Raw genomic sequence first — 13424 nt, 5'->3', positions numbered from 1 at the left:
GAACACCGGCGGACTGAGAAAAGAGAGACGAGTAGGCTAGGGGTTTAAATTTAATTTTAAATTTTCCTGATCACTAGTTTGGATTTCGAACATCCCACTCTACTATTCAGCAATGTCAACGTGTAGTGGACGTAGTCTCGTCTTCTTTTGAGCGCGGAATGTACTGCGCGGGAGTCTTTTTCGATGCAGAACAGGCTTTTGATCGAGTCTGGGACCCGGGACTGCTTGACATACTTCGTAAATTCCTACCTCCTACATACTTTCTCATCATTCGTTCCTTTCTCATAGATAGATTTTCCCAAGTACACCACAATGGTTCCTATTCATCCCTCTATTCTCATATGTTCCTCAAGGTAGTATCCTTGGTCTCATCCTCTACACCATCTATACAGCTGACATTCCAACCAATCCTAACACTATCCTCACCACGTATGCCGATGACACATGTGTGCTCGCTGTTAATAATAACCCATTAATCGTATCCCAAAATCTCCAATCCCATATCACAGCCCTCGAAGAATGGTGTCATAATTGGAGGATTTAGATAAATTCCAACAAATCCCATCAAATCACATTTACCCTTCGTCGTAAACCTACTGACTGCTCTACAGTTTCATTTAATGATGTTACTCTTACCCCTGTCGAACAGATCCGCTACCTTGGACTACCTTTGGACAAACGATTAACCTGAAATCCTCACACCAGACTGAAAAGAGAGGAAACTGCACGTCGATTTCAACTATTACAGCTCTTACTAGACAAACGGTCTAAACTTCCAACACATTACAAAAGACTGATCTACATGACTGTAATAAAGCCAATCTGGACATATGGAGTTGAGCTTTGAGGTTCCACTAAACCTTCGAATTCCTCTCGTATTCAATCCGTACAATCCAAAATCCTTCGTAAAATCCTCAATGCTCCTTACTTTGTCACAAATAAAATCATACATAAAGACCTTAATGTTCCCTATGAACCGATCTATCCCGAACCAGATATTACTCCTTCCATTATAAACTCTTTAACAACTCAAACCCCCTAGTTTCTAATCTTGCATCCTCTTCCATTCCTGACAATCCTCCGAGGCTCCTGAAAAGAATTTATTTTGCCCATTAGTTCAACGTTAAGAGCATCCCAATCTTGGGAATTTCCAATAGTTCTAAGCAAGGTCTCCTTCATCAGCCGTAAAAAAATGATCTTCAGGATCCTAATTTAACCATATTTACTTTCACGTATACATATATTTAAGTGAGTACGACATTAGCTGCCAGGGCACATTAGCTGATCAAATGGATATATATTTAAGTGTATAAAGGGTAAGATTTTTTTAACATAAATAAGTATATGGGTAAGCTGACAAAAAACATCTAATCTCTTATCTAATATTATAATAAGTAAATATAGTATGTTATAAATGTGGAAGCACATGTATAAAATATTATATAAAGATTAAATGCATTATAGAGAGAGACAAAAAGGTTTATATAAATACATTAATTAAAACTATATATAAAGTTAATGAATAAGTATATAAAATAGGATAGAAAAGTAGAAGAATACTTGTAAATGTTATTCGGTAAAGATAAAAATAAATAGATACAATTTTAAAAAATAATTATGTGAATTGAAAAATAAAAAAATTGTTGGTCCACAATATTTCAGAAATGGAGTGAGACTATGGTGGGGGGGGGGAGTAAACTAGTCTTAAAGTCAATGCTAAGTGGGTTTGATGAGATTTAAGATGTGTCTATAGGTGAGGAAGATATTATCTTTGTCAGTTTTGTGGTTGACAGATTTTTCTTCATGATTTATGTAGAGGACCTTAGTTTTTAGGCGTGTTTGGTGGTTGGGGACGGTAGCGAGAATGGATGTTCTACCAAAGTCAAAAGTGTGACCTAAAGTCAACGCGTGCTCGGAGAGTTTGGAGGGTTGCTGGTTATGGTTATGGCAATTTATGTTAGAATTGTGTTGTGATATTCGGGCTTTCAGATGGATTTTGGTTTCGCCGATGTAATTTAGGTTGCAATTAGGGATGAACAAGGGATATGGTAAACTATATTGGAGCGGTATAGAAGGCTTATGGTGTCTTTTAAGTTGCTAAAAAGGTGGGAAAGTTTATTATAGGATTTTAGATCTAAACGTAAGTTGGGGATGGTGAATCGTAGTGCTTTTTGTTTATTGTCAGAGAGGATAGGGATGTAAGGGAGAGATATGTACAAAATTACCGTAGTGGTAGGAAAAAACATTTTTTGTTTTTCCATTTACATTATTGTTTTTTAAAATTCTATCTACTTATTTTTATCTTCACCGTATAACATTTACAAATATCCTTCTACTTTACTATCCTATTTTGTACACTTATTCAATAATTTTATATATAGTTTTGATTACTGTATTTATATAAACCCTTTTGTATCTCTCTATAATTTATTTAATATGTATATCATATTTTATACATTTACTTCCACATTTATAATATATATATACCTATTACAATATTAGATGAAAGGTTAGATGTTTTTTTATCAGCTTACCCATTTACTTATTTATAATAAAATATCTTACCCTTTATACACTCATTAAATTACTTTAAGACACATCTTTATACCTGCGGTTCCCCTTTTCTGTCAGTTGTCCTTTATACCACCATCAGACAGGTGATGATTATTGTTTATCTTTATCAATTTTCCTAATATTCACCTTTTACATATTACTGCAACTGCAAATACCTACTTCACCTATTTGTTCTACCTCTTACACCTACCTCCAAACCATATTTATAACGAATTTTAATGAATTGTCTTCTACAATCTATTTGTCAAGATATATATTTAGAACTTCTATCACACCTGGTTATGTTTATTAATAACTTATAAGTAATTTGTTTCCAGTCTACCTACATATATACTTCCTTATATTGTTGTCATTATTTCTTCTTACACAGTTTATAAATATAACAATCATTTTGAAATGTTTTTATTTTAATGTTCTGTTTATTTTAAAATGTTTGTATCTTGTTCTTTCATTTAGCCCTAACGAAGCTCTGCAAAGTGTGACGAAACGTTGGTTAACAATAAATAATTTTCTTTTACAATTTTGATACCTTTATTGACCGCCACCCGGACTACCTTCCTGCAATGTACTTCATACGGTCAACTATCCAATTAAATTCATAATGAGGTGTTAATAGTTGACTGTAGATTAATATGTGGAGAAGTTGGTCGGGGAGGGGGGGTGGGGTCAGAAAATAAACAAACAATTATTTATTCGTGCCGACGATTTGACCTGAATTTCAGGTCTTCATCGGGCTTGTTATCTCTTTTAGTTTTTTAGCCCTGATGAAGATATGAAATTCAGGTCGAAACTTTGGCACGAATAAATAATTGTTTATTTATTTTCTGACCGCACCCTCCGACCATCTTCTCCACATTTTAATTAATTTGTTAAGTGACCCCCCCTCTACTAAACTTAAAAACAAACCATATATTTTCTACTGTTAATAAAATATGAGGAAACATTTTATTAGATATTAAATAAAGGTTGATCTGTTTTCTTTTGAATTGTTATACTGAAGTTGTACAATACCTATAGTGTCAAAACCAAGCTACTTTTAGATACGTTTGAAATAATGAAAATTATTCATTTTTGTATTTGATTATTGTTTAAATAAGAAAGACGTTAGCCATGCCGTGGATAAATTCCTAAACATATTCTTCTAAAGTATATCTTTTTTCCTTAAACCATTTTTGAAACACTGTTTGCTTGTGGCTTGTCATTCTGGCTTTGATAACCATATTATATTCGAATTAGATGTATTTGTGTTGGTTCCCCGGGGGTTACCTTAGATCGTTTGAGAGTAGATAATTATTTTAATGATCTTTCAAAGTGTTTTTTGTTTATTAATACAGAAAATTTATGTATCATACTCACAGATATATTTTATGGCCCTTACATGCCACTGAGTGTTTAGATTTGGTTATCGAATAACATGACTGGGATATGGACCCTGGTTCATCCAAAGGTGAATTTAATTGCTATGAAAATGCCTTAAAATGTATTTTAAGAATTTAAGGGTACTAAATTTTATGATTTAATTGTCTATTGTGTCATGTAAAACAAATTATCTTTACTGCAGTTAAGTATGTGCTTCAAAAATTATAAAGAATCATACAGAAACCAAGGAGTATTCAATATTTTCCTTCAACTGATACAAGCTTTGTGTTTGTTTTTAAAAGCATTATATATGGAACTATTTATATCTTTTATCAATATGGGAATCATGGTTATGGTTATCATACTTTTTTTGTTGAATCAATACAATGACATTTTAAAGTTGCTGTCTTTAAATTAAATTTTTTAGCTGTACTTGTCCATGTATGTAATCTCAAATAATTTTGATATTATATAAGTCAGAATTATTATTTATTAACATACATGTATATCGTAGTGGTATATATACAATTATATGTATATTTATATATAAAACACACCGAATATATTCTTTAAATATATTACAGTGTGTTCATGGATTTTCCTAATAAACAATAATTAGTATTTTTACCATATTGATATCTGTCCCTCAATTGTAAATGAAGAATTATAATTATTATCTAATTAATAAATAAAATGCCTTTGTTTAATACCTGATAATATTTTAAAATGGAAAAAATTATTTATATATAAATATATTTATGGGTGTCATCTATCAAAACTTTTTTAAAAGAAATTCACTGACTTCCTCTGTTTTTTTCTGCCAGCCTACCTTCTCTCTTCCAATACAGTCCTACTAAGGTTCATTCTGTAATCCTACTTCTACTTCAATCTTCCCAATCTTAAGTATACTCTCTCCACTCTTCCCTATCCTTGGTGAGCCTCTGGCATCTTCTAACTCCCATCATTAACATTTCCCACGCCCCCCCTATAATCCTTGCTTTTAACCATGTACACTCCTTTTTGCATATTCTTTCTCCTCCAGACTCACCATCTGGAAGTTTTTTAGTGTCCTATCCCAAGGCATTTCAGCTACCTTAGCTAGTACTTCTGTTGAAGGATACCAAATTCATTAACTTCATACCTTTCCCTTCACCGCATGATATAATATTCCTCATGTAGTATTCCTACTCCATCCTTTGCACCAAGATAATTTATTAATGAAATCTTGATCTATTAACTAATGAAAATCTTTTACTTGATCAATCATCCTATTCCTTACCCTTTATACCTCCTATATAGACAATATGATGAATTGTCTGTTCCTCTATCCACTGAATATTTATACCTAACGAATGAATATGTATATAATCATTCACATAGAACTGCTTCCAAATAGTTCCTTTTGAAATTTCTTCCCTATTTTTCTGTAATGCCTATTCCCAGCTTCCAGCGTGCGTGTGTGTGCTTGCTTTTTTGTGTGTGCCCTTCATCAGTATGTCAGTAGATATGGATGATATAATGGGAATTTCACTTATTTTCTTTCTATTGTTATAAGTGAATAAATATTGTCTTTGAGCTCCAGTTCATAAGTTTTTGTTCTTTCTATTTTTAATCAAGCATTTCTTCGTTTCTCACAAAATATTGGAAGCAATATGATAGAAAATCTAAAAATTTATGGATCTGGTTCTCACTGTAAGTTTAGCACAGTCCTGTTAAACGAAGATTTAGTAAAAAAAATGGAAGAAACTATTAACGACTAAAAACAAAAAAAATTAAATAGAGAGATATAAATCTTTCCAGAGAATGATCTATACATATATACATGTTTGACTTCATATTGGTTAGTTACAGTTTTTGGTTTCAGTTTTCAGTCTTTTTAGTAGTGAGCATTTAGCAACCGAGTATTTTAAACTATAAATTTAATGTTTAAAGGATCTGGGTGTTTTACATATTTCTAATTTTTATTAACAAACATTATATAATTTATGTTAACAAAAATTAGAATTGGTGTATTTATATATTTTTCCAATTTACTAAATCTTTAATATATTGTGCGATTTATTGATAAAAATGTTTATTTTTTTTTTCCTTGTCTGTAACCAATGAGTACTTATTGCTTATGAATTACTAATTTGGAAATGAACTGTCCAAATTCTTCGTTTCTTACAGAGTTTTTTACTTTATTATTAACTTTCATAATCATTTAATGTTATACATATTGCTTTTATTTTGTTGATGATATTTGTAAAACTTTTCTTATTTATGTTATCTTTTTTTCTTTATTATGATATGTATACAATTTTATTTTCTCTTCTATGTTATGTTTATCAAAATGTCTGTTAGTCGGGCAATTCGAGAATATGTTGAAATAACATTAAAAACTATAGCTACCAACTATTTCCTCTATTTTTGTCTTTAATAATTAGTAAAGGGTTTTAAAAATTATAAATATATATGTATGTAATTTAAGTATCGGTGAAAGCAAAATGTCAAAAAAGAGAAGAAGGAATAAGATCTAACACGCTTGAACTGCTGTAACATACTGGCTTTATTGGGTTCGGTACATCTCTTTATATACAATCGATCAGCTGATCTCCTCAGTCAGCTGACATCAAAGTAACAGCTGACTAAGGCTGTAACTCCCCCCCCACCAGTTTATGAACAGTCCTCGTAAACTTCAATTATACAATAAATTAATATAAAATAGTACAACAATAAATATTTACAATAAAGTATATAGAGTAAAAGAAACAAAAGATTGACACTCCTCGTAAACTCTTATTACAAACTAAAAGTAAAGCAAAACAAAAATAAAATCATGAATTTATACAATTAAAAAAAAAAAAATGCAACATAATTTATTCAGTACATTGCCATAATCAAAGATAAATTAAACAAACATTAAATCACCACTTAAGAAAACATAACACAACAGATAAGTTGAGAAGAGGACACTCCGGATTACTCTTGCGCAGGTGTTTCGGTTAGTGGGACTGTGTTCAATATGAACTGTCCTGTTCTTTTTGGGTTCTCTAATACTCTCAATAGTTACAATATTTTGTTCTCTTATTATCACCCTGAATGGTCCCTCGTATCGCTGTATCTCCTAACCCCTGTTTGATTGCAACTTTCTATATACATCTGTCCCAATTTTTATCATTCCCTTCCTATCTACCTATCTGTGAGGTTTAAATTCTCTCGAGCTATTCTCCTGGCTTTTTCCCTGGACTTTTTCCCATAACTTTTTCCTAGCGACATTGTTGCTTATCTCGTCACCGCCCGCCGCCGTGCACTTATAGTCCTGCCGGATTCCACAAAGCCCGAAAAGGATCTCAAACGGTGAAAACCCCGTAACGGTGTGCACCATATGATTGTATGCCGGAATTGCCTTTGGCATTGCCACGTCCAGTTCCAGTCCTTGGTCTACCTGGTACAATTGAAGGTGATCGCTCAGCGTTCCGTGAAGCCACTCTACGCCTCTACTTTTGGGGTGTCCTGTTGTGTTGAGGTGCCGTATTACATCCACGTCTTTCATTTCCTTTCGTATCAAAGATTTGTCAAATTCTCTTCCACTATCCGATGAGATGCGTTCCGGAACTCCATTGAAATGAAACCACAAGCGGAGAGCTGCCAATACTGCTTCCGAAGATCTATCTTGCACCTGGTGTGCCATTGCCGCCTTACTGAAGAGGTCAATCATATCACCCATTTGTACCCCTTCCATGCGTCGATTTGTAAATCTTTGAATGGTGCATCTGTGGTCGGTGTCTTCTCCTGTCTTCCTTTAGGCGGATGTGTGTCGCACTTAGTACGTAAACAAACCTCGCAGCATCCTACAACCTCTGATATAGACTTCCTCATTCCCCACCAAAAGTATCTTCTCTTTAACGCTTGTATAGTCTCATGGATTCCCTTGTGATTTGTCTTACCCGGATGATACGTTAAGGTGACTTCTCATTGCTGTTGTTCTTCTAGAAGGGTTTCCACCATCAGTTTGCAACGGATGAATGCCCTGTCTATTCCAATCTGTTCATCACGCCGCTTGATCTTCTCCCAAACAGTTTCGGTGCGAACATACAGGTGATGCTTTTCTCCTGGCTTCGAAGCATTATTCAACATTCTACAGATCTGGTCATTCTTCACGCCTGGTTGCAACCAGATCTTCGTTATTTTACTTCTCCCGTACTCACTATGTTTAATTTTGGTCATTCCAGTGGTTTTCATCTTCCAAATAATTTGTCTCTTCTTGTCATTAATTATTTCCTCTATGCCCCCTCGTCTTTCTTCAGCTAAACTCTTGTTATCTGAAGATTCTTCCCTACCATCTTCTTCTGCTTCATCCTGATCTTCCTCTCTAGGCATCCATTCCCTCATGACACTGGATGGTTCCCCATTTTCTTGTTCCATGGCCTTCATTGTTATGGCTCGAGACAACCAATTGGCCACCACATTTTCTTTGCCCGGTTTATGTATAACCTCCATGTTATATTGCACTTAAAGCTTCTTCCAGCGAGTTATCCTGGCTGACGATTCCTCCAGTTTTCCCATCCACTGGAGTGGTCTGTGGTCAGAATGTACCTTGAGACTTCTGCTGAACACATATGGTCTAAAGTGATCGACGGCCCACACTATTCCCAGGAGTTTTCACTCCATTGTGCTGTATCTACTTTCCGTCTCCGTAAGGTGCCTGCTGGCGTACACCACTGGGCGCTCTCCCCCATCACCCTCCTGAAACAGCACCGCTCCTAGCGCATACTCACTTGCATCTGTGGTTATAGTGAATTGCCGATTAAAATCTGGAAAAGCTAGTACCGGCTCTTGCTGCAACTTCCCCATACACCATCTGATATTGTCCTCCATCATCGGGGTGACGATCATCTTCCTTCCTTTCTTGAGTAGGTTGTTGAGTGGAACGAGATACTCCGCTAGTTCTGGAACAAACCCCCTGTAATAATTTAGAGTCCCCAACAACCTCCGAATTCCTTTTATGTCACTAAGTACCGCCATTTTCTGAATAGCTGAAACTTTATCCGCGTCTGGTTCAACTCTCTCCCTAGAAATCGTGTGACTCAAAAATTTTATTTTTTCCTGCCCCAGCACCGATTTTTCCCCCGACAATTAAAGCTTAATATGTCTCACTCTCTGGAACACACTATTCAAGTTTTGCACGTGTTCAACCTCGTTCTTACTGACCATAAGGAGGTCATCCATGTAAATCTGACACAGATTCGTCAATTCCCCTCAGAAACTCATCCATCAGGCACTGAAAGGTTATGGGAGCGTTTTTGAGGTCAAACAGCATCCTTGTAAACTCATAGTGACCGCTTTGAAAAGTGAATGCCGTCTTATGTTGATCATTAGGGTGCATCTTAATTTGATGATACCCAGCCTTCAAATCCAGTGTGCTGAATACCATCGCCCCCAGCCTGTCTAAAATGTCTTCAAATCTAGGGATCGGATACTTTTCATCATTGGTATTCTTGTTCAGCTTCCGGTAATCTATCACCACCCTGTACTTTTCAGTAGTTTCACCTGGCGCACTCTTCTTTTTAACTGCCCACAATGGACTATTGTATGGCGATGTACTATCAATAATGATTCCCCGTCGCTTTAAACTTTCGAGTTCCTCCAGGATGTGGTGACGTAGTACCTGTGGGTATCTCCTTTCCTTTACATATGTCACCCTGTCCTGCTTCAGTGTGATCTCATGGACAGTCTTCCCGGTCGTTCCGAGGATATCCCATTTAAAAAAAATATTCTGGTATTGCCTCTTTAGTTGCTGTCTCCAGTCATCAGCTTGATTGATTGCCCCAATCTGTCCACCCTTGTTCCTCTGTTGACGACATTTGTAGGTTTTACCTCCTATCTTAATCCTCCATTTTCCCTTACTATTCTTAATCCAACCACCCACCTTCCCTACCAGGTCACACTCCACAATTACTTTATATTCCCTTGGCATGGTCTTTACAATATGCACTTTCAAGATGCCCTTACTAAATCCCCAATGGTTCAAACCTATTTCTGCCTCCCCCTCTACCTAACAAGGGCCACCCAGGGTGATTAATCTACACTGACATACATGAATCCGGTATGCTCTCTCCACTACATAACTTCACCACAGCCTCTCGACACATGATAGTACTGGAACTACCGGTGTCTACCAGACATCTCCCTTCTGCAATCTCTATTATAGGCAAACCGCCGTGTTCTCCTCTCATATGGTTGATCTCCATTGTGCAGTAACCCCTCTGTGGGTACGCTCCTCAGAACTCTCCTCGTGTTCTAGCTGCTTCTGCTTTTTGTCTCCAAGTCCTCCTCTTGCCTTGCTGGCTATCCTCTCACTCATAGTCCCCTGCTTCAGTTTCTGTCCCTGAGGTCTCAGACATTTCCGTGGCTTCACTCATGGATCCGTTCGTCCTTTGAGAGACTCCCCTGCTCCGTAATCTCTGTGCATTGACCTCCATCGGCTCAGGCACATTTTGCTCCCTCCGGCGATACATATAGGGACACTGTTGATCAATATGTCCTTCTGTCCCACATTCAAAACATCGGGTCGGGGACATCGTGCTACCAGGTGTCCAGTTTTACCTTACCCATGGCACTTGTGGTCCTCCCGCCAACCACTGTTTCTGGGTTTAACTTGGCTCCTTCTATTTTCTGTGTTACTAGCTCTCTCTCTCTTCTACCATCTCTTTGTTCTCTTCTTCTCCAAGGGTTTGGCATATTTCTTGGCTGATGATATTCCATCTGAGTCCACCCCGGCTCCTCTACTTCCATTTGGGCCTCCACCTCTCTAGCACTTGTATCTATGAGATCTTGAGCACATACTATAAACGAGCGGTCTCTTGGCATTCCCTCCTTCTTCCCCAGTTCTTTTGGCAACTGAATCTTCAGTACCATGGATAGGAATTGCATCCGACCCTGTACTTGCATTGTCTCCATCATCTCGCTGAGTTTATCTTGAATTTTGTTATAGCGTGCCAGGAATTCTGCGGCATACTGCCCATTAGGCTGTCTCAGTTTTTTCGTTTCTCTGATCATCATGAATATGTCCTCTTCTGGGGTCCACCGTCCTCCTCCGAATGCCGTCTTTGATCTTTCTTCAATGACCCTCTTTATCAGCCTGAATCTGATTTAGGATACTTCTTTTTACTCAGCAGTCTACCGCTGCTTTCAGGGTTTTTGCATCATTGCTGTCCAATAGATCCTCCAACATATTCGCTTCTATTCGCCCCATTAGGCGATCGCCACCTTTTAAAAAATGATTTAATTCTCTGGTCTCTCTGGTGAATTTTTCTCGGTCTGACACCGCCTTCCTCAGGTCCTGGGCGGTTGCCGTACGGACCTTAATCCATTTTAGTGTTGTGGCATAAAATTGCGCTAAAGTGACTTCTGGTAATGACTGAATCTCCTCCAGAGGTGGGTTGACTGCAGCTTGAGGCTGGTTGTTTTGGTTCATATTCTCGAGGTTCAGAACTGCTCTTCTCAGTTTTCCTTTACTGGTCATAATTCAAAGAGAAGAAAGAAGAAAAAATAATATTTTTCTTTTAGACTGAAAATTACTCCGGTATCTAAAGTTCCCGGGTTTCGGCACCAGTTAAGTATCAGCAAAAGCAAAATGTCAAAAAAGAGAAGAAGGAATAAGATCTAACACCCTTGAACTGCTGTAACATACTGGCTTTGGTACATCTCTTTATATACAATCGATCAGCTGATCTCCTCAGTCAGCTGATATCGAAGTAACAGCAGACTAAGGCTGTAACTTGTAAATGTATTTGATTTTCATACAACTTAGTCACCGAATCTTTGTTGAATTGTAGGTCTCCCGATAAAATGTGAATTTGAATGGCAGTCATGTGAATATGATCGTAGTTACATGAAAAATGACTTTTATACCACAAAAAAATAGCACTGATAGATAATAGGCCACATACAAATATTAAAATTAATCGTCATGTATCCGCTGAGTACTCACGACAGCCATGAGTCCAAATCTTACTTTTAGGACCCCAAAGTTACCTTTTTGTGGTATATAACACTAATATTATTAATTAATAAGTAAAACGGTGATTTTTTTTTGTGAAAATTTAATTAACTTTCGAATGACTTACATATTTTATAATTTTTTGGGAGTGTTCACTTCTAGTGAATACCCAAGGGGTTTTATTAGCAGACAAGTTTTTTGGAACGTTTATTAAAATGTAACAAGTTTTATGCAATATAAAATGACACTTTTTTAGTGTCCAAAGTAGGAGGATTTTGTCTCACGTCGAGGGTTAGTACTTAGTGGGTATTTATTGGCAGATGTGTTTTTTGAAGTCTATATTTAAATGTAATAAGTTTCATACAGTATTATTATTGTTCTTACCATTAAAGCCCAGAATCTGTTGCTGGTTATCACATTTCAAAGAATTGTTATTGACGCCAAATCACATAAAGCTATGAACGCCGTTTTGCTCAGATGAATATGAGTGACCTGCCATACTCATTACAATCCAGTATGACACATTTTGAGCCAGATATTGTATTCAAAAATTCTATTTAGTAATGAATCGTATAATTGTTTGATTGTTTCTTGAGGTAATTGTTCCCATGAAGCCAGAATTACAGATTTCTAAATTCTCGATTGTTCCGAGCTGTCCTGACTCAGAGTACACCCTTCTGGAAAGAGTTCCCTAAGCATTTTCGATAATGTTCAGGTCAGGGGAGACAGCAGGCCAGTCTAATTTGCCAATTTTGTTGCGAGTAAACCAGTCTTATTAATTTTTGCTGAATGGATTGGGATGTTATCCTGCTGAAAAATTGGTGTGCCTTCAGACATGTCATTAAAAGTCAAGTTTTGTACCTCTAACAAATTTTTATATTCAGGTGAGTTTACTCTTGATGTAACAAATACCAAATGTACTACGTTACTACTGTAACGTTGTACAAAACGTTAATAAGGCCAGTCGTCACATATGGTGGAGAAACTTGGACCCTGAGCAATACAAGAAATAACCTGCTAGACAGGTTTGAAAGAGTAATTCTGAGGAGAATCTTAGGGCTGTATGCGAGAATGGTAATTGGCGAAGGAGGAAAAATGGTGAACTTTTTGGGCTCTATAAGGAATATAGCATCTACTCATACATAAGGATACAAAGGCTTAAATGGCTTGGGTATGTAATGAGGATGAGCGAGGAAAGAGTGGCTCATAAACTGTACAGTTACATTCCGGATGGTGTGCGGCAACATGGTAGACTGAAGGGACGATGGAGGAATGTTGTGAGGCGGGATCTGCGACAACTGAGGATCCCAGTTACCCTTACAGAAGATGGAGAAAGATGGTTGGCGGCCATTGAGCAGGCCAAGGGCAGCTTCATGCGCCTGTTGTGCCAGTAAAAGAAGAAGAAGAAGAAGAAACAAATACCAAATTTACTTTCTTTTTGTAACCAATTGATGCCCAAACCATAACTTTTCCCCCTCCCATTTGACGCCTTGATAAATTTTTTTTT

At 36.7% G+C, this 13424-nt stretch overlaps 1 protein-coding gene across 1 annotated transcript in view; it reads left to right on the top strand.

Moving 5' to 3' along the window:
- The first annotated feature begins 3335 nt into the window (after positions 1-3335).
- Positions 3336-13424, top strand: part of LOC106683120 (zinc finger protein PLAG1) — a 54283-nt gene continuing 44194 nt past the window's right edge. The window contains exon 1 of the mRNA XM_067051461.1: positions 3336-4021. Coding sequence (XP_066907562.1) covers positions 4000-4021 — 22 coding nt within the window. The 5' untranslated portion in view covers positions 3336-3999. The remainder of the gene's footprint in view (positions 4022-13424) is intronic.

This window comes from Halyomorpha halys, unplaced genomic scaffold (assembly GCF_000696795.3).
Source record: "Halyomorpha halys isolate HHAL.00 unplaced genomic scaffold, Hhal_1.1 Scaffold468.1, whole genome shotgun sequence".
Classification (NCBI taxonomy): domain Eukaryota; kingdom Metazoa; phylum Arthropoda; class Insecta; order Hemiptera; family Pentatomidae; genus Halyomorpha; species Halyomorpha halys.
Note: the sequence above shows the minus strand (reverse complement) of the source record. Positions and strands in the feature narration are given on the sequence as shown.